Genomic DNA, 22,414 nt, shown 5'->3' with positions numbered 1-22,414 from the left:
GTGACGGCGGCGGCGGCGCTCATTGGGCGGCGCCCGCAGGTTGTTACAAAACCAGGCGGTTTTGTAACGCGCCGGGCCCGGCCCGCGCCGGGAGGGGCCGCGGCCGCACCCGCTCCGGCCCCGCTCCGGCCCCGCTCCGGCCCCGCTCCGGCCCCGCTCCGGCCCCGCTCCGCCCCCTCGGAGGGCTCCTCCGCCCCCTCGGAGGGCTCCTCCGCCCCCTCGGACGGCTCCTCCGCCCCCTCGGACCCCCCGTCCCAGCGGGGTTTGAGCGGCGCGGAGAGCTGAGGCGCCGGGCTGTGGAGCGCTGCCCACCGGGCGCGGAGTTGGGTTTGACCCGCTACTCTGCACGGGCGCCTCGGTGAGGACGCGGAATTCGCGCCAGGGTTCGGCGTTTTGGTACCTCCGGTAATGCGAAAGAAGCATCGGCTCGAAGTGATCTTGAAAAGCGAGAATGCCGTTTCCTGCTAGAACTGGAATCGCGAAGCTTTGTAGTTACACAGTTAATCATTCTCTTTAAGGCAATCTACGTAGCAGTGAAGCTATTTTAATGTCAGGTACTCCTGGTTTTAGAACAACTAAGGAAACATTGCTGTGTTTATTTAGTTCTGCAGTGTGGCATGTTGCACAGCTCTACCTGTCCGTGCCAGATTTTAGATGAAAAGCACATGCCTTCTGATGTATCTTTGGTTTATTTAAGAGCGGCTCTGTTGACCGTTTCAATCTGCATGTTCCCACCAATTCTTGTTAGATGAGACAGTTGCACTGGTTGTGTAACTGTCTGTGCTAAATGTAGTCTAGGGAGAAAATCACCTGTGCTACTACAGAAAAGAAGCTGTTCTAAAACAAGTTGTGTAATGCTTTTTGTTTGCAGCTTTATGCATATTTACAGTTACCAGAAATGTCCACGTTATGTATACATACACTTACACTCTAAAAATACAGAGCGCTTTTCACACCGTCCTAAAATCCACTGCAGAATTTGAAAATTCTGATGATATCCTATTACTGATATAATCAGCCTCCTCACAAAAGCTCGAGAGTGGGGATGAAGGAATTAATTTCCATTTTCTTACTTGCAGAAGTGTCTGGACTCCACAGTTTAGACTTTGTGAGCTAAGCAGGTATTAAGGGACAAGCCCTGCCTGTGGAGCTTGAACGGACAGGAGAAAAGATGAAAGAAAGGAGAGGCAATCTGAGTTTTGCAAGACCTTGTTTAGAGAGGATACTTGAGAAAATTCAGATTACCTTAGATTTAAAGAGAAAAATTAATTTAAAGCTGTTTAAAATCTGGATTTTAACTTTTAATGATACACAGTAATTCTGTGATGTTTGTGTCCGTGTGTAGGCAACATTATGCTTTTACAGAAAATCAGATATGTACCTGGGAACAGAAGCCAGCCATCAGACCCTTCAATTGTCTTTTGATTCCTGTGATGTGAAGATATTTTGCATCTGCCAAAAATTTGGTCCTTGTCTCTAGGGTTCTTGAATCTTTAAAAAAAAAAAAAAAAAAAAAAAAAGTTTAAGAACTTGAGAACAGTTTGCTGTTCTCAAGCAAGCCTTTAATTAGAAAAAGAATTTAATAAGCACTGGTTTCAGTACTTCTTTCTGACATCATTTAAATCAGACAATAATCAAAAGTATGGCACAGGCTGCCAGCAAGTAAACCAAAGAAAGGTGGGACAACTGAAGCACTTAAAATTTCAGTTAAGCAGTGCTTCAGAAGAGTTAGCAAGAATGAGCATTTGTGCTCAGGAGTGTGGGGTTTTCCCTCCAGGCTCCAGCTTGGTAACAGAGACTTCTTGTTTTCCAAACTTCCATGCAAGAAAATCTCATGCTATTAAAGAACAAAACCCTTAAGAAAAAGAAGAAAAATGCTTTCTTGTAGCCTTGAGGTCGACAGTTGTCTCTATTGCAAAACTATAGTCTCAGCAACCCCTCAGTGTGTTATTTTATAACCATTGTCCTGAAAACCACTATGAGTCAAAGCCTATTCAAGCGAGGGAAAGTGACATAACCACTGGTTACCAGTAGCAATGCAGTGACAATCTCTATCAGAGATACGCCACCAGTATTTACATAGTTACATAGCAGACACTTAAAGAGATAACCCTTGGTATAAAGGGAGGGTTTCTAGCAGAACATGAATTCAAGACAGGGAAGGGGAATAGATCTATCATAGGAAATGCAATCAGCATTTGTGCTCTGCAAGGAACTTCCACAGTTCCTATTCTCAATGTATGAAAGCATCTGCAGAGCTGGCTGGCAGTCTGAGCACTCTGGACTGAAAGGAGTCTCAAAAAGGCACTGGGAAATGCACTTCTGGGAATTCTCTTCTACCACCAGGACATGGCTGAAACATTTCAAAGGAAAAGAGCAGCTGTGCTTATGAACTACTCCCCACGGTGGGAGCTGTGTGCTTAGGAGGGTTCAGAACACAGACCTGACCTTATGACAGATGGCCCATGGGCAACAACTCTGTGACCCTCTTTTTCAGGGGAGAAACCAGCTGGCTCTGCCTCTCCTAGTTCCTGGTATGTGTGGTGTTTGGTAAATGTTAGTACTTGGTGGGGTGTGACAGGTACAGAATGAGCTGTGCAGTCACTAACAGCAAAATACTTTAAAGCCAAGATACTAATTTACTGTTCACTAGAAGTCAAACAACTACTAAATATTTGATTCTGACATCAGGCCTGGCTCTGCAGAGACTTTTTTAGCAAAAACAGCTGTGTGAATTGATCATACATAATCTAGATATGCTGGGGTGTTTTTATATAACACATCCTGAAAGCATAGAGTTTTCATACATTCATACATATATTCATGGACTTGGAGCAGCAGTAGGTCATGAGGTGTACTTCATTAGAAGGAAAAAAAAAAAGAGGCAAAAAAGCACCCTCCTGCCTACCTGCATTGTTCATGAGATCAAGAACGGATTTATCCTTTACTTAACAGAAAAAGTTAAAGTGAGGAGGTGACTCACTCTGCAAAAGCACATCTCCCTTGTATGATTTTTCTGCAAAGGGAGGTTTAATTTCTTCCTTTTAATGACAATGAGCACAATACCAATCTTCTTCCAGCAGTTAATGGCTGGCATAACAGGCAGCATGAGAGCATGACTACATTCTTCAGCCTTCTTCTGAATCCATAAACTGCATCAGGCTTTGAGTCCACAAAAGCCACCAATAAACCCGTGTCTCTCCCCTCTCAAACACAACTAACCCAAGTGTGAAATTCCAAACCACCAGTCACGCTGACTGAGCTCCTTCTCTAGAGGAAGAAGAGATGTGAAGAGTCACATCACAAATACAGACACAGATGGCTTTTTATTTCCATGTGCTCTGCAGGTGCTGTAATAGTCCATAGCAAGAATAGATTTTGACTGATGGCCCATGCAGTTGAGGCAATTTCCAAAAATCACCAAGCAGAAAGCCTGACCATTATGTCAGGAAGCTGCACAAACATATGCATAGGGAACAAGAGGACAACATATGTGTGTTCTTCTGTGTTATTTTGCCACTGAACCTCTGAATGACTTTTGGCAACTATCTTTACCTCTTATTTTGCATTCTGCCTATGGTGACTACTCCTTCATGTACTGGGCATCATTGCTATCATACACACATGATTTACATTGAGAAACTATCAAGTCCAAATTTTACTTTAAATCTGTTTAAAATTAATTAATCTTGAAAGAAAAGGCATAGTGTTCTGTCCTCTCTAAAGGAAATTAAAGAAAAGGTGTAACAGAGAAGTTTATGTTCATATGCCATGGTTAGAAAATCACTACAATTAAGATACAAATACATCCAGTTTAAATAAATGCAAGGCACCAATAGAGAGAGAAGTGCTTTCACAGGGTATTGTTTCTCAAGGAAAAATACCAACAGAGCCTGCAAAAGGTTCTTGTTACCTACTGGTCTGTGAACTGTGTAATAAGAAAAAAACCCAGTGCCCTTCCCACACAAACCCCTGCCTGCTTAATTGATGACTGACTGGTGATCAGCTTGACAAGACCTCAGGACCAACAAAGCAAGCATCCCACTCAGGCTTATCTCTCACTGCGTGATACTGAAAGGGGGATTCACAATGTGTCCTTGAAGCGTAACCAAACCTAGAGTGACTTGGATAAAATAATTTCTGTTCAGACATACCCAGGTTCTTAGAAGGTTACTTTTGTTCTGCATTGGAATGAAAGGGCTACAGCCAGAAATTCAGTGAAATCCAAATTACAGGGTATTTCAGTTGGGAAGAAAGAAGATATTTCAGCATTGAACAAATATTTAACAAGGAATTCATTATGAATTCTGAAAAACCTAACAATATTTTGAAGACTCTCATTTTAGCAAAAGTGAGGAACTATCTGCTATGCACTCCCCCTAGCCATTTTGGTGACAACTTCTGCTTTATTAATCTCTCAGGAGGAGAGGCCAAATGAATTCTTAAATACAGAGGAGTGAACACCCCAAGTTTTCAAGCACCCATCAGCACACATGGTAATCCTCCAATTACAGTAAACTGCTGCTTGATGTGTAGCAAGAGAAATTCAAGACTAAGTGATCCAGAGAACATGACAAATCCAGTCAAGAAGTCTTTCCAGTTCTGGAAAGAACTGGAGAACATGAGCAATTGTTGTTACAGAACCACCAAATGAATATATTCTGTCTAGAAGGTATTAATGGATTCCTCTGCTCTGACCAGTAAGAAATGACTTTGCAAATGCCACAAGCAACAGGTCATTTTACCTCAGTGCAGCAGAATTCCCTTTGTCTGAAATGTCTTCACTTCAGCTCAGCTGAGATACATTTTCAGTTTGAAACAATGTAAACCTAAGCAGCCAGAAGGGAAATGTTGTAACAAGGAACACGAGGTTATACGCTTTGTTTCACAGCCTGTGGTAAGATACAAGGAAGACGAACAAGCTCCATGGAGGAGTTAATGCAGTCTACAGTCACTCGGAAGTTAAAAGACGAAGATGCAGTATGGATCAAAGCTGAGAGTTATTGATGAGTCCACTACAAAGCAAATGGATCAGGAAGCTTCTGAACAATTTGAAATCCTGCTGATGGTTTATTTGAAACTACAGGACACAATCTTGCAGAGGTTTTAGAAGCTTTCTGGACCACAGCTATTCAGCTATCTTTAGATTGGTATGGACTGCTGTCAAGAAGTCTCCTCTTTAGAAGTATGACAAATAAGTCTTACTATGCTTGTTGTGATTTTTTTTAAGTCCAAAAGGCAAGTCATCCTTTCCTACACAAACATCTGTGGGGAGTGTAAAAGACCTCCTTAACCCACAATTTTAATTTCAGTAGTTTTCTGCAGGGAGTGAGGAAGATAAAGGCAAGTTCTACAATCATAAAACATGAAAGAGACAAATATGGGTGGTATTACTGTGATAGAAACCCTGTAATTAGATGGAACAAGCCATGCTTAACAATAACAGTGCCATGTGCTTTCTAAAGTACATCTGACTTGTGACAAACTGAGTCCTAGAGCCACAGCCTGCTGTCTTTGGGCAATTGCTCACAGCCTCCCTGTCTTTGCTGCTGGGGAAAATTCATTTAGGCAAGGAGTGAGGAACTCATTTGTTTTTTGGAAAAGCTCTTAGGGACATACATGTGGTCCCACAGCATTTAAATGAGACTTGAAACATGTTTCACATTAAGGGAGTCCTTGCAAAGTAAACTCACGGACCAAAGGAGTAACTTAGAACAGAGTATTCCAGTTAAAGGGAGGGACCTACAGTGACCATCCAGTCCAACTGCCTGAGCAACTCAGGACACTTCAGCCTGTGCTTAACTGCTTTCTCAGCCTGGGGGCTTTGATTCCTACCTGTGACTTCCATCAGTTGTAGGCAGCCCCTTCATCCTGGGGTCTGGCCTGCACGACTGATGAGCTGTAGTGGGTTACAAGATCACTGCCTCTTGCTGCTCACCACCACTGCAGGGCCAGAGGTTTCTGCCTAGTCATGTCAGCTGATTTCATGGGATCAAACACACAGGCAACACATGAAACGAGAGGCTGGCATTTCCAGCTACAAAACTACGAGATTATGGCTATTTAGCCCACTCTGATCAACCAGATAAATAAATAGATTTCACCTTTCCACTGCTGTAATTCCATGGAATTAGTCCTGGAAGCCCAGATGATACTTCTTTCTTGATCCACAGACTTCCAATTTTCTTCCAAATTAGCCCTTAACTATCCATAGCTAAAGTGTAGTCACTTAGTAAGAAATGAGGTAACAATTTTATGCAAAACTCAAGATCGCATTTGTCATTCTAGAAGGCAGGAGTGGGTTTGTTTTATTTTTATTTGAAATATTGCAGAGCTTTCTTATGATACATACACATTGATAGGGCTTCTGGTAGCACACTTTAAAAAAAAATTAGAATTATGAATCATAATCAGAAATAAATGACTCTTACATCTATTAAGATAGTTATTTAAAAAATTATTTTGATGAATCATGCAAAAATGTTCACAAACAGCATTATACTTTTTCATAGATAAATGTTTTGTTTTTCCTAAGTCTTACAAAAAGAACTTATGCTTTTAATACTTGAATTGAAAAAAAATATTTACAGCAGATATCATAAATGCCATTTTGAAGTTCATAGAGGCAAAGTGGTGATGGTCCCCTGTTTTGCATTCACCAAATATGCTGGGGGTTTCAGATCTCTTCCATAAACTCCCAATTTAAAAGTGTTCAGTCTTGGATCTTCAGTATGCTTCTATTCTCCAAATCATTCATTTCCTTCAGTATAAGGGCAACATTGTATCTCAGTTCTTGAAACTTTGCAACTGGCACCTGAAACAGAATGCTCAGGTTAGAAAACACAAGACATCTCAGGAACTGGACTAGGGCTTACCTGTGGATATGGAACATTCTGCAGTGTAAGGTCAATCTCTCTTAAAACACTTAATTTTTGCTGACTTAAGATAAAGGTTAATAAAATTCAGGTAATTCAACTAAATCCACATGAAAAAGGAGAGTGGGAAAAAACCCAGAGATAACACCTAGATTGTACATTTTCTGTACTGCCTGATGAGAGAAAGGAAATACTCAAGGATGTAAACTGGGAGCTGCTTGGGTGATATAAAAGTCATGGACTGGAAGGAAAGGCATCTGGAAGGTCATGGAGACTACAGAATTCTCAAGCAACAAATTCAAGATATTCTGCTTGTCCAAACTTGCAAAAGAAAGGAATTGAGACTCAAGGCAAGACACTAGGCAGCAACCTCAAGAGCAAACGGCACTTCCACTACATGTGGAAGGCAAAAGACTTAGGGTTAAACATGCAAAGCATTTTCAACTGTGCAGGAGACTCATGGGCTCTCCTTTACCATTTCAAGCCTGAGAGGCCCAGTGGATGGAAATCTTATCTGTGAAGACAGAGACCCCCAGGCGAGTGCAGGCACAGACTGGTGACACAGACTGGTGACACCAGTGCAGTCTGCTCACCATGCTCACACAAGTGCCCAGTGCAGTCTGGCTGGTCCCACACAGTCTGCAGAGAACTGCCTAATTTACTCCTTTGACTGCACTGAAGACAGCAGTTCTTTTGGCAGAGACCCTTGTCATCCTTCTGCCCACTCTAGCACAGATACCAATTATATGACAGGAATCCAACACCTGATTTGCATTTTCCACATATATCACAAATGCATGAAAAGGCACCACGTCCTTTTCACTTTTGACATATATACAACAAGACTCAAAATGCTGCAATTCCCACTGCTTTAAAAAAAAACAAACTTCTGACTGAAGTCACACTGTGATTAAAATACCAAATGGAGACCAAAGAGTGTAACTTCTCCCTGTGCTATACACATTTTAAAACTGCTCACAACAGAATTATTCTCTGGATTTACCATCTTACACAAGCCCTGTTAGTTAGCAGGACATTCTGAATGTGTTCAAATAAAGGAAAACTGAAGGTCTGAGGACTATATTTACTTGCATATGATACCTCGAACCAAAACACAAGTTTATTCCCAAGAGCTGTGGGAAGACAACTCATCAAATCTAGAAATCCTGTCTGAAGTCACACCCTTGGCATTCAGATCCAAGCAGCACCAACAGCAAAGAGCTGATTCTAAGAAAAGCACACTGTTTGTTATCAGGTATCTGCATTTCTGTGTGTGCTGGACAAACACATCTCCACTGTAGAATAACAAAAGGTCTTCCACAGACTCACACTGAGAAAAAAACCCACAAAAAACAAACCCTAAAATCAAACCAAAACAGTCAGAAACAAAGGCACCAAGATCAACACTGGACATGATATGTCAGGAAATAAAATGGGAATAGAGTATAAACTAGATTTTATTCTCACAAGTGAAACTCACCCTTTTGTAAAGGGTTAACATGAAGTCCATGGCATCATTTAAGTTCCATGGAAGTCCTCAAACACAGTGTATGGGATGCTCTGAGCTGGACTGTCCAGAGGGATAAATTTGATCTCCTGTGAAGTGACACCCTCAACAGTTTGCAATGTAGCACAGAATTGACGCCCTTCTCAACAGATGCTTTCTTACAGAACAATTTAACAGTAAAATCAGTCCACCTCTTTCAACCCACAGGACTTTGGTGCTTCTTCCAGACTACTACTAATGAGAGAACTGAAGCCAAAATCTGTACAGAGTTCAAATGTAACAATGCCTGCTGTGCATTGAATTCCTGTACGCAACACCATTCTATTTATAGCACCAATAACATTCCTTTCCAAAGGTTAAAATTATGGAAGAGTTTATGCCATCTTCTGGCAAGCCTTTAGGTACAGTGTCATAAATACTGCCACTGACTAATCCTGTAACAAGCAAAGAGGCTTTTTTTACTTTCTAGCAGCCAGAACAGTTCTGAAGAAAAAGAATAAAACTACCACTGCCACAGAAAAGAATGTTACCATTCTCTGCCAAATGCAGAAGGTTTAGAAGCATATCATACGTTATATAAACTACCCCAGCAATATTCCTGCCCTCAAGAGCCACCATCAGGTCTGAAGGTTACAGTTCATAACAACCCTGTAACTTTTAATCAAACCAGATACTATGTAACAGTGCTTCCCAGTAATTAATATTCTTCTAATAAATTGCAGTTCAGCAGAACATGTGTAGGAACAAGTTAGGAAATAATTTTGATTGGTATTTCATTAAATATTTTATGTGGCTACACTGAACATGAAGGATTCCAAAGAAGACCAACCAATGGTAACATATCACATTTACAAAAGCCTTAGTATTTTAAGTCCTAATTCAACTTTCTAAATAAAACTAGAAGTGGTTTCCTTACTATTTATTATGGCAATCAGACTTACTTCAAAGCGATGAGCTGTCCCGTCTGAAAGCTTCATCATCATCAGAATGGATGGCTGGAGTGCACGGGCCAGTGAACTGAAATTATTTACATCATTAGTATTACAGCAGTAGAGATCAGCAGTGTGATGAGTACTGCATTGCACATCAACAATTTTAGATGTTCATGTAGGCTTTACACAGAACATGAGTAATTTCAGTCACAGAGTCTGGCTGGAAACTCCTGAACACAACAGTTCTGTCCAATTTACCTCAGTATTGAAACTTAACTTTTTGTTAGTAGTTTAGAAACTGCAGATTTAGGAGCATTTTCATTTTTACATAATTGGTTTAGTGGAACTATGATAGGGATAAGAGCTGACCAAGTACTGCTAATAATAATGCACAGTTTTCTTACGCAGTTTACCATGTTGCATTAATCATTTCCGTCCCTTCGTACGTTCAACTGCCACCTCATTTGGGGAATCAACCTCTTCCAGGCTTCATCCTAAATTTGTGTATTATTTTATTTGATGACCCAAAGAAGGGAAGTGAGTCATTCTTGTGCAGCTTCCATCAACTGACATTGCCAAAGCTCGCTCAGGTACAGACAGGCACTACAGCCCAAAGCTGCCATACCTCCCTGCAGAGGCTGTTGCTGGATGATAAACAAGAAATCCCAGGGGGAAGATTAACTGAAAACAAAATTAAAAGGAAGGAAAACAAAAACTGGTAATAGATTTCTCCTGTGCTGTTTGGAAAACAAATCATAGGCACAAGCACTGTGCCTGAGGATGTTTACCTGGACATCTTGCTCTTATCAGTATAGGTTCTTCTAGAGAGAGATACCTGTGTGGTGCTTACAGCACTGCTCATCAGAAAGTCACCTGAACTAGTAGCTCGTGTCCATTCCAATTTTCTCTTAGGATCCTTTTTTCTTGATTTCAGGAAGACAATCCCTGATCAGCCATGGGCCTCTCTGGCAGCAAAGAGACAGCACTCTCTCCCAGATGCAGGTATTCAGACACGCAACATGGAGTCACTCATGCTAACAATTTACACTACTAACAAAGAGTGGATCATCTAAATTCTTTCAGCTTTGTCTGTCTTGGTTAGAACTAGACAGAGACCAAACAGCACAGACAACAGGTTTCTGTTTCCTTCTGGGTCTAGCCAAAGAGCCACCCCCCACATGCCTCTGTTGTGGCCGATGGTAAGAAGCTGTTCACTGCAGGCACAGGCAGGATGATCCCAAAGGCTTTTACTCCTGCTGTGAGAGAAACTAGGAGGTAGTTCAATGACCACTTATGTAACTATGGCAGTGTAAAGGTGCTGTCCTGAAACTTCTCTTTGTAGAAGCAGAGTACAAGAGATGGAAATTCATTTAATACGTGCAAGAAATGATGGTCTGCGTGAGAAGTTGAATAGATGAATTCCCTTCCATGTTCCAATAAAACTAAGAGCTTGCCTAGCTGCTTGAGGCTCAATCTGACTAATTTATGTCATCATCACCAGGACCTGTGTATTTGTATCGGCTCTGTTAAGTTTTAAAATAAGAGACTCAAACTTCGAGTGAAATGCTACCAGCAGTAAAGTGTGTATACACTGACTTCTACACTGTTCAGAAAATTCCACCTGTATCTTACTGTTTAATGCTACCTGCCAATCCCTAATAGCAAGGCACATTTTGTCCACATTAAAATGGTTAAACAGCACAAGAAATCAGTTTAATCTTAGGTAATTCCAGGGATGTGCATGATTCTCTTTTATACCTTGTGGATATAGCTACATCCACTCTCCACTTGAAGTCCTGGATACTTGGTAGCCGACTTCTTTGTATCAGAGCTGTGCCTTCGGAAGTGGGACGCCTGAAGAGAGAATCAGAAATAAGAGACTGCAATGTAAATCCATACCAGAAGAAACAATCTAAAGAGAAAATAGGATTCCTCAGTACAAACCTATCCAGAATTTGTTTCTCTGCTACATCTATCCTCACTTAAAGAGATCTAAATAAGCAGAGCTTCTGTGGATTTAAGGCAGTTGTGCTCAGATTATCCATTTTTTTCTATGCTTAACTATGGTCTATGTTGAAAAAAGACACCAAGTGACTGTATAATTCTAGAAAACTGATGCCACTATAAAGTTTAGTAAGACTCATTGTGGTGTCTGGCATACCCATTATTTCAATTGTATGCAACTGTGAGGCATAGAAAGGGACCTGCAAACATATCCTTACCTTCATGCAAATCCAAAAGGAACAAGCAAGCAGAGACAGGACAGATGACTTAGGCAAAACAGTTGCATAAGGCCACTGTTCTTCTTCAGCAAAAATAATTTTATATTGTATTTTAAAACATTGCTGCTCGCCAATATTAGTGTATTGAGTGTATTTTGAAGCATACTTAAAAAAACCCACAGTGGTTCTTGTTGATCCAACATAATTTACAAATTTTAAGTTTCTTACATAATGTTCACTGCCAACCTCAGCTCAGCCTTCAAGATTTTTGCCTAGTCTAATGTGTAAGAAGCCAAGCATTTCATTTGTTACTCATATTGCAGGAAGAATCCGGCTGATCAAGCCCTAGTTTATTTCTGTGAGGAAATACAGTTAATAGCAATTAAATTTCAGATGGTTGACAATTCTCAAAATTTTAACAGCATCCTAAGTTCTGGATAACTAAATGGCAAATCTGATACAAATACATAATAACCATTCATTCTTGGATATATAGGCAGAAATAATTTCAGAATGAGATCACTGTACTCGTCCATTCAGGAGGTGGACTTCTGGACTTTGTGTTACTTTTTTTTTTTTCCTCTAAGCATTCCATGCCCCTGGAATTTATTTACGGTACATTTCAAGGCTACTCCAGTACTTCACTAAGGGCAGGATAAGAAACATTACATCCTTTATCCATGGTGCTAGACATAATCTAATTACAGACTTTGCATCAGAAAGGAATCCTCTCTGAACAAATCAAGCACTGTAGGAATGGCAGTCTCACATCACTACTGAGATTCTTGTGTGCAAGTTAGCTGGGCCTTTAGAAACTGCCCAGAAAGACTAATGATCTGATAAGGTACACGGGACTCGGGACTCGCAGGCTGAGATCCTCCAAGTGTCCTGCATTTTGCAAAGGTGATATAAGAAAGAATTTATCTCTTTGGTGAGGGGAGGTTGGGTGGTGTCAGAAGTGAGACACATTCCTAAGAGCATGGTAAAGGAATGAGCAAAAAAAGTAGATCAGCTGGTTCTTACTCATTGTCATCTCCTGGATAGGAAGTAGGTCACCACAGCTGGGTGCAGCCATGAGGAGCTGGAGTTTAGAACAGTCATTAGCAGGATTAAACAGTAAGAACAGGCCTTTCCCTCAGTAGAGAGCTGCTGCCAGAGTATTGCTTAAGTTGGACACTCCCTAAAAATAGCCACACTGCTACCGTTTCCTTAAGACACTAACTCCTATCAATGGAAGTCAGTCCATTCGTGCAGCACCAGCACTCTGGGGGAAGAAAGGAGTTTTAAAAACAGAAAGACTCTCTACTTAGCAGTGGTGGGAAAGATCAGAAATGGTGACCTCCCAAACAGAGGGGAAGCTTTGAGTACTGTTGAGAGATGGCATTTCTGTGGTCAAACATGAAGCTTTATTTCTGGTCAGGACTGCACTTCTGTACCATTCTTCCAGAAAGAGTCACAGCTTCTATAGCTTAGTTTAAGCTTCTGTCAGGACCTTCCCAGCTTGGACAAGACCACAAGGGGAACTGCAAGAATCCTGCAAAGATGACAGAATGTGCATAGTGGCCAACATGCATACAGAAATTACACAGGCTGCTAATCAAGCCATTGATTTCTGAGAGGAATAGCAAAATGGAGCAGAAAAGATTCAATGCATCTTACAACCAAAACCTATAGCCTATAATTATATTTTGTAAACACTCTGTGCCAGCAGCTGCAATATACTGTCAGCACATTGTGCAGAAGGCAGAAGTCAGAACAAGCAAAAGACCATGGATTAGGTAGAGACCATCCTAGAGACCATATAAGCTATGATGGAAAGGATGATACACCTGGTGACAAGAACATCACCTGCTAAAGGATGCAACTCAAAAATGAAAGATTAGAGAATTTGGAGCAGCAGTTGATCTACGAGTATCAAAACCAAAGACAAGGACTGGATGGTTCCCTATGCACATAACAAGACATACCTAGCAGGCCACTGAATTGGAAGGCTGAACAAACTTGTACGTGTGAAATGCTGACAAATAGCACACAGAATGCACCCTCCTGGTAGAAACTAAAGCTACCCCATTAGAAAAAAAACCCAGTGCATTTATTGTAAACATTCAGAGAGGGCGAAGTTAGTGTTGTCCTTTCCCTTAAAAGACAGCTTTAATTTCATGTAGTTATTTGATGTGGCAAGTTTTTCTTTCAGTCTACATAGCTTGATGGAACTGTGGGGACACAAATACAAATGCCAAATACTTCAGAGCTGTTGTTTAGTGAAAAGAACTCCAAAAATAAGATTCCAGGAAAAGTATTAAAAAATGGATTTCTCTGGGTTATCTAGCTCATACTGAATTACTGAATTTTTGATCACATGCTAATGCACCTCTTATCATCACAAACATATATATTTACAACTCAGTAAGCATATGTATGATTCAGTGTTTCATTTAAGATTGTAGAAACAGATCTGTCTAAAAATCAAACCTGAGGTGTTCTTCTCTGGTCTCAAAACACAGAGCAAGATTACACTGGATAATCACAGCTTTCAGAATGAGAAAAAGCTAAATTTTCCAGCATCGTGATTTCACAGTAGAAAACAGACAATCATGCATGCTTCAAATTACATCTAATTTTATCCTCCTTCCCTACTGCAAGCAGTATTTCCACTTTGCAACTGTGAATTTTGCATTCTTAACACCTATAATTCAAACAGAAGAGCAAAGAAAAGATGAAATGACTGAATGTATTTTTACTCCAAGAACCTTTATCTGTAAGCCAAGATCTTAATCAAAGAAATGAAAAATATTTTTAGCTTTGGTAGCAGCACTCAGACCCTTGAGGGTAACTGAAAAACCACAACTATGATTATTGGGATTCCATGCAGAGAATCTGGAGCAGCATTGGGTTAGTCATGTCACGTGCTGAGTGATCTCTAGTTTCAAGAAGGAAAGTTGGCCCACAATGATCATCAGAGTCCAACTCCTTGCCCTGAACAAATTCAAGATTTTGAATTTCTAGATGTAGAATAGGCTAAATATGGTTGAGCAGAGAAACTTCTAGAAAAAAGGAATCCCAAGAATGGACAAAGGAGACAGGCTGCTCAAAAAGCTCTCAATTTAGAACTTCCTCTAGAGTTACTGAGGAATGTTGCTTAAAAAGTGAATTACAGCAGGCAGAGCACTTGATATCTCATACGTGTTGTCATCAAGTCACTCAATGTGAATTCCCAACTAATCTGTACATTAAGACTTGAGAAATGCTATCTGAGAAAGCTGCCATGAACCAGAGCATGTAGAGGGCTTATGTAGCCTGCCTCCTCTGCTGTAACTTGCAATGATAATGATGGCAAAAATAAGTAATTCTGCACAGCATTTTTCATCTGTAGGTATTGATCAACCTCACAGTGTATAGAACATTATAAAAACTGATGAACACAGAAAAACTGAAAATTGGCAAGAAAGCTACTTAATGCATGTATTGCCATGCATGCTGGACATTGTACTGTGCTGAAGCAAACTAATGGGACAAGTCTTGTTCTCATTAATTTGAAAAACATTGCTGTTCCTTCAATACACCAAGGATTTGTGTCAGCAGAACTCTGTGCAGCCCTGCTGTCTGCACAATGAAGACACTAACCTGTTACCAAAGACGACACTGGAAAAGTCCACAATAAAATCTTCTGGTATTCTGAAAGAGAAAAGCAAGACAAAACAGTTAGGGATTTTTGTAGCCACAGTTATATGGCCTTACCTGAAAAAACCCTAAATCTATTACAGAGCACAAAAGATGTGTCAACATTTTCCATCTTTCTTTGCTTAAAATTGCCAGCTCTTATGTAAGCACTTCAGTATTGATTCAGTCAGGACTCTCAAAAGCACAGCCCATGTTTATATATCAAGAGCCCTAAAAACTGTGCTACATCTTCCCATCCTACCTTTTATGGCAACGGTGTATTTCAAAAGAACCCAGTATTTGCTTAACTTCTCTCAGTAAAGTCAAGAAAAATTTTACTGATGGCTCTGACAAGTGCAGAAGGCAGGCCAGTAATGCATGCTTTCAAAAATCCCAAACTTAGACGTTTCATTTCACTTTCACCTCAAGTGTAATGAAGACAGAAGGAATTGCCCTCTCAACATTCAAACAGAGGCCCTTGTAGCCAAGGCTACCTACAAAAGGAGCATACATGGAGACTGGTTGAAGAGACTAACACACTCCATCTGCCCTACACCTCTCCACTCCTTCACCATTCCTCCGACACTGCTGCTGCCTTACAAACAAGCTACTGTTAATTTTCAGTTCAATAGATCAGGCTGTGAATTGCAAAGACCACAGAGCAAACACTATCCATTCAGCTGCCTTTGCCACAGGGACAGTAACCTCCTACAGAGAGGCAAGTTGGACAAGTGGGAGAAGTCACTACTGCTGCTGCCACAGTTAAATCCCGCACTCACCATGAATCAGTGCCCAGAGGCATTACTCACCAGTGGCTTGAGACACACAGCAGTGTATCAAAGAAAAATCAAAGCAAACAAGGAAGTTATATGTCCTAAAGAGCTTACAGTGTCTAATGACCAGAGAAAAACCAACTAATCAACTCACACAGTGGGATGATGAAACAGCAGTTACTACAGCTCGAATTCAGAAAGGAAGAAGTAGGGTTAAACCACATTTTTAAATAGTACTTGGATAAAAAGAAATTCATTTTAGCAAACATTAGAACAGTGCTTTTTTGGCTGCAAGAGTCTGTCTTTCAGAAGAGACAAGACTATTTCTGCAAGCATTACTTACACTTTTGTGCAAATGCATCATTTAGCCCATCCTGACACTGACTGGATATCCTGACTATGTAGTGGAATAGCTGGAGACAGGGGGCTGTAATATGATTATGATGATACCTACCACAACACTTGATTGACTCAAGAGCATTACTAAAACAGAAGCATTAACCCTACCTTTGAGTTTGCATTATTTTTGCTGTGCAGTCAATGATCTTGCTGAAAATTCTCTTCTTAGCTCAAGCAGCACACATGAGGCCAGTCACACACAACACAGATAAGTCAGAACATGGCACAGTTCAGCCTGAACTACAGATAGCAATTACTTGTCATTGGAACATTCTGAGGAAGGGACTCAAAGGGCAAGAAATGTGTGAAGATGTCTCAATCCCATGTTATTTACCTGAGTCATAAAGTTATTAAATAATCTGTGAGGGGAGGGGAATAAAAGCACCCACAATGTAGTGTGAATTTATTCCCACTGGCTCAGCCACTCAGGCTAAGAAATAGGGAATTGCAACTCTTTTAAACTAGCAATACTGATCTAGTTAATCAGCATGTATTCTAGCCTCTCTCTTCATCAAAACCAGAAGCCAAGATCAGGTACCTCACCAGAAAATTGAGAATTACAAGATATTTTATGGGCAGAATTAGCTCAAGCTTCAGATTCACTGAAAAAAAAAAAGAGAATGCAAGAAGAAAAAAAAAATAAGGTTACATGGCATAGAGTTCAAACCTTTTAAAATAAGACAGAACAAAAAAGAGCGCTATAGGCCCTTTTTCTGCCTTAAAAGGCAAAATATCTGCCCAAACACTGGATGCCAATAATGCCAAGACATCACTCTTCAATGTTATGTCCTTCATGCACTCGGTCACAGGATGGCCACTGCAGCAGGCTAAGTGTCTGAATGTAATTAGTAAGTGCTTTGAAAACAAGCAAGTATTTAATCTCCAAACCCAAGCCCATTGGGAAACGTAGGAAATGTTTCCCAGATGAACTGAAGATGCTAAAGGTGCTACCAAATTTCTAACTATCAAAGCTTGAAAGTAGAATAAGCTATTCAGTCTTCTAAAAGTTTAGCCACAAGGTGAAGAGAGCTATTCACAGGAAGTAAGACTGTCAGAGATAGAAGTTAGGAGGAATCTCAATACTGTGAGAATAACGGGAGCATAGCAGCAACTAGCAGCACATAAAACACTCAAGTCTGCAAGCAGCACAAATGCAGTTCTGCTACATCAGCCCTATTAACCAGAACAATAAGATAAAAAGATGTATCAAGATATAAAAGATATGAAAAAGATCTTCAAGACTGAAAAGTGTCTGAGTAAAATGTATGAATAAACCATTAAGTGAGAAAAAAACTCCCAAGGACAGGGACCTGGGAGTCTGCATTTCTAGACACAGCCAGCCTACACCAACTTTCTCCACTACTCAGAAGAGGAATATTCACCCAGCCTTAGAGAATTTGGCATGGAGCTTTTAGTATTCTTCATTATTCCATAATCAAACTTGGCACATTCTGTGTGCACCTCAAAAGACACCAACTCCCATCGGGCCAATAGCAACACATCCGTTTCTTACTGGCCTACTTTAACCTGGCTGTGAACTCCACGATGTGGCAGAGGCAGCAGCTTGCATTTGAGCTCTCAAGACAAAAGGCAGGCCAAACTCCAGCACTGAGCCACAGACAAAACTGTATCAACTTGCAAGGCACCTTTCATTATGGCCCAATGCCACCTTTCACTGATTACATTCCAATTACATCTGCAGCTTTAGTTTGCCTGAAGTTGCTCATAAAGCAAATCATGCTTATGATTTAACTACTTGTGAGGAGAAAGCCATTGTACAGGTTGATGGACAAATAAGGATGAAAAAAGACAGAATTAGAAACATCTATTTCTCCTGAGCAGCAATCAGAATGTTAAAGAAATGTGTGAAAATAGTGTTTTAAAATAATCAATCCTTGGTGCAGAGGTTTCACTACAGAAGAAAACATCAGCTGCTGTTATTCTCTCATTGCTACTGAATATAGAAATAAGGGAAAATGTATAAATACTACTGGCATCTGATCTCTAGCTTTTAGGATATGATCCCTTCAGATATACTCATGGAAGACTGATACAGATTTTGTCAAAGGCTGTAACAAAGGTCATGATTTCTTGGGTAATGGGCACAAGAAATCATAGCTGAACATGGTGGTAGGGTTTCATGAACGTTATATCATTGACCTTTCAAAGAAGGAAAGAAGTAGGGCAGTTCTTAGCTTCTGAAATGCTATCACTGTCTTAAGAAACACTTAAAAAATATTGCAGGGCAAGGTGGGGATGGCAGACAGAAGGTCACTCATATTTGCATAACCTACATTACAGAATAAATCAGACCATTCTCCCCAGCAGGTGAAATAAAACTGCTCATGCTCAATGCTAAATCAAGTCTTACACAACATCTGTTTTTTTTTTTTCCTCTAGCTTTTACTAGATGTTTGGCAACAGATGAATTAAGAGGTATTTACAGGTAATTTTATACCAACTTTTTTGTGTAAAAAAGTTAATTTGGGGAAGCAGTTACATAAAAGCCATGAAAAAACAAACATTAAATGAACTGGTGTAAACAGGCATACCTGAGCTCCTTCAGGTCTTCTTTAAAAACCTGAAAAGACAAGGAAGATGAAATTTTACATGATACAGCCTTAAATGATCATTTTTTACCTACTGACACAATAGTGGTTACTTATTTGGTATCTCTCCCCAAAAATTTTAGACTTGAGTGCCAGTAGTTTTGAAATGACTGGTAATATTTTGAAAAGAATTTTCAGAAGTGTTCAATCAAATTGTGATTTAAAGACCTAAATATCTTGGAAGCCTTTATTTTTCAAAATAATATCCCTGCCACCTCTTTTATGTAGCTATTCAGAAACATTTTTCTTTTAGAGTAACTATATGCCCTTATTCTCAAATACATTTTACAGTAACTTGTTTAAACTATGAGAAGAAAAAGGAAATGGCAGAAGATAAAGTCTGAATATTAAAAGCATACTTCCACTACATCTCCTGCAATATGGGAGCTTTCCCAGTATGCCTGGGTAAATATGAAATTGTATCTTAAACAAGAGGTAGTGGAAACCCTGAAGTGGTTCACTCACATAGAAATGAGAAAAAGAAAATTGTAAGGCAAAGGAACATGAAAAATTAAGAAAATAGCCATGAAGAAGGGATAGGGGTGGGAACATGGTGGGTGTGTACACATTCACACCAAACATCCACAGCATAAGTGGAAATTGCACTTTCTTCCAAATTCCACTATATTGTTCTGGCCTTAATACCTTCCTCTATGGAGAAATGTGAACAAAGGAGGCAAACAAATACGAGAAATTAAAAGCATGGACAAAAATGAGTGGTATGTGTGAACATCCAGTTAGAGTAAGAGAGAGTGTTGATGCCTGTGAAATAACATTTTGCTATGATTTCTTTAGTGGTATTAATTTATGAGTGAAAACTAACATGCACCGTAAACAAGATGCTGAAGCAGAAGTAGATATGGGAATATTTTTCCTAAAGCTTAAATATTTTTTCAAAAAGCTCACTCTAAATCTACCCAACAAGTGAAATAATAAGTTCCATATTTTTAACAATTTCTTCCAACAACCTTAACTTGGAGAATAATTTTTATGTGCAGCTTCCCACCCAGGCAAATGAGATTTAGATGGTGACTTGAGTGTTGATGCAGCTTTTACCTTATCAAGGTTCCAAGTACTCCCAGAACTTACTTCTTGTTTGAAAGTTGATAAGGGGAGTCTCAATGCTTCTCGGAGGAGGGTGTACATGCCAGAAATGAGGAAAGCAAGTTGCTCTTCTGAGAGATTAGCACTTTCTGCAATCAGCCTGACAGATTCCTTGCAGTCTTTTCCTTCCAATGCATTAACAGTGACTGTGAATAAGAAAGCAAAGCAAGATCCTTAATTTACTCAACTGTGTATCTCTTGACTTTGATGATCAAAGGTGCATTGAGAAAACTCTCACCAAAGGGAGAAACCTAACAGACAAAAATGAAATCAATCACTGAGACAGTGTAGTAGAGCCTGCAATAACACTGGCTGGATAACCTTCAGATACTGTTACATGCAGTTTTTACATGGTGAACTGACCAGGTACATGAAATTGAACCTCATTTTTTACATTAGTTTTTGTTTAGCAATAGAGTAACAGCAACAGCCTGGAGAACTGAACCTGGTGCAAGCACAAGAGCAATGTAGATAAACAGTGTTGAAATCCATCACATCTTCAAAGATTACAAAACCCTCAGAGGAAAAACTGCAGCCCTGCAAACTGTGAGTCACAGGCCAGCAAGAGCAGACAGTGATGGGAGATTTGTGCCAGCTCTGCATAACTGGAGGGAGGCTGTGCCCACCCTCTGCAGGGGGATCTGCACTGGGGTCACTGCCCCGGCTCCAGACAGTTGGTTTTGAAGGACTGTCTGTCCCTGCTATGGTAGGAAGCATTTACTGCACACCTGAAAGCAGGTGATAACTTACACCAAGATTAAACCCATACAGTCAGGCTTCCTGGCACTGAAAAGGCTTTTCAGTCTCTGTGTCCCGGCACTAACAGCAAATATAGTTCAACATGTGTACTTATCTCTGTCCCAAATGCCTCTGCCTATACACAGCTTTATTATTTCAAGTATTACAAGGAACCCCTGAATACATTGCTTGTTTCTGCTACTGCGCAGCGACACTTTTAGAGACAAACCAGCTACCGGATGTTTTGAGTCCTTCAAATCAAAAAGGGAATCCCTGACAAGATGTTAGCTGAGAGCACATGCCAGGGTCACACCACGCTGGGCAACAGCTACCCTCCAGCAAGCTGTGTTTTCACTCCACTAATCAACTCTTCCATTATTCCATGATTGTTTTACATACCCTAATTTACTCCACTGTGTAACTCTTGATTTTGATGGTCAAAGGTGCCTTGAGAAAATTCTCACTACAGGGAGAAGCCTCACAGACAAAAATGAAATCAATCATTGCCAATCTTACATCCTCAACCTCAAATAGGACACCTGCACCTTGGGGTTGCTGTATTGTCTCCTGCATGTTCTGTAGGTGCCCACGGGGTCTCTGACTGCCACACACAACCTAAAAAAACTGGGCTGTTCGCTCTGGGAAACAGGGATGAGAGAGGAATGACTTTAACAGCACTCAGCTGACATTGGGAGCCATCCACAGCTGCAGAACTCTGTTCCTCATTATCACAGATTTCACAGAATTGTAGAACACAAAGAATCACGCCCCTCATTTTATTTAAATGCATTTCCTGTTGGGAAAAGCAATGGGAAGTGCTCCAGGAAGCTAAAGCCTTGCAGCTGCAGCCCTCCAGCTGTCACAGAATCACAGAAAGTTCTGAGTTGCAATGGACCCAGAAGGGTCATTGAGTTCAAGTCAGCCCTGCACAGAATACCCAAGAATCCCACCATGCGCCTGAGAGAACTGGCCCAACACCCCTTGAAGTCCGTCAGGCTGGTCCTGCGACCACTTTCCTGGGGAGCCTGTTCCAGTGTCCAGCACCTACTAGGGAAAGAATCTTTTCCTCGAGGCTAACCTGAAGCGCCCTGACACAGCATTATGCTGAGTCCTGTCACTGGTCACCAGGGAGGCCACCAGCGCCTGTCTCTCCGCAGCCTCTCGTGAGGAAGCTGTAGCCAGCTTTGAGGTCTCCCTTCAGACCCTCCAGGCCGAACAGACCAAGTGACCTCAGTCCGCATGGCTTCCCCGCTATGGCCTTCCTTCCACCATACTCTTGGGTCTCCTTTGGAAGCTCTCTAATAGCTATCCGTGCCTTCCCGAGAGGATCCACGGCTTCCTCGGGGAACGCGGCTCCTGCCATGGGCTCTGCCTGGGAACCCTCCGCGGCGCCCCGCGGGCCCCGCACGGGCCCTACCTTTGAGGAGCCGCCGGAAGATCTCCTTGCCCACGTCCTGCACGCCCCTGGCCATGGCCTCCACCTCGGCCGGGACCCGCGGGCCCAGGAACCCGCGGCCGCCTCCGCCCTCGCCGAGCCCCTGAGCCGCGCCGGCCGCCATGGCCGCGCCGCCCGCCCGCCGCGCGCCCTCCCCGCG

General features: G+C 41.2%; 1 protein-coding gene and 2 long non-coding RNA genes across 3 annotated transcripts; 2 read left to right on the top strand and 1 right to left on the bottom strand.

Annotated features, from left to right (window-relative positions):
- The first annotated feature begins 98 nt into the window (after nucleotides 1-98).
- Nucleotides 99-21,598, top strand: LOC137482469 (uncharacterized). Its single transcript, XR_011004081.1, has 2 exons — nucleotides 99-554; nucleotides 20,492-21,598. It is a non-coding gene; the product is annotated as an uncharacterized lncRNA (long non-coding RNA).
- Nucleotides 561-16,475, top strand: LOC137482468 (uncharacterized). The gene is made up of 2 exons (XR_011004080.1): nucleotides 561-1,331; nucleotides 1,366-16,475. It is a non-coding gene; the product is annotated as an uncharacterized lncRNA (long non-coding RNA).
- COMMD5 (COMM domain containing 5) lies at nucleotides 6,304-22,414 on the bottom strand. Its single transcript, XM_068204800.1, has 7 exons — nucleotides 22,237-22,414; nucleotides 20,067-20,227; nucleotides 18,921-18,949; nucleotides 15,161-15,211; nucleotides 11,073-11,168; nucleotides 9,324-9,399; nucleotides 6,304-6,814 (listed from the first exon to the last, which is right to left on the bottom strand). The coding sequence occupies exons 1-7, from the start codon at nucleotides 22,376-22,378 to the stop codon at nucleotides 6,713-6,715; spliced, it is 657 nt and encodes a 218-aa protein (XP_068060901.1). The 5' UTR covers nucleotides 22,379-22,414; the 3' UTR covers nucleotides 6,304-6,712.

This window comes from Anomalospiza imberbis, chromosome 14 (genome assembly GCF_031753505.1).
Source record: "Anomalospiza imberbis isolate Cuckoo-Finch-1a 21T00152 chromosome 14, ASM3175350v1, whole genome shotgun sequence".
NCBI classification, from domain to species: Eukaryota; Metazoa; Chordata; class Aves; order Passeriformes; family Viduidae; genus Anomalospiza; species Anomalospiza imberbis.
Note: the sequence above shows the minus strand (reverse complement) of the source record. Positions and strands in the feature narration are given on the sequence as shown.

Excerpts from the sequence above, each read along its gene's own strand:
- COMMD5 (XM_068204800.1), bottom strand. The coding sequence starts at position 22,378 with ATGGCGGCCGGCGCGGCTCAGGGGCTCGGCGAGGGCGGAGGCGGCCGC. Across the intron at positions 11,169-15,160 it reads AGTGTCGTCTTTGGTAACAG|GCGTCCCACTTCCGAAGGCA; the intron begins GTTAGTGTCTTC and ends TTCTCTCTTCAG. Across the intron at positions 9,400-11,072 it reads GATGTAGCTATATCCACAAG|TTCACTGGCCCGTGCACTCC; the intron begins GTATAAAAGAGA and ends AAATAATTTCAG.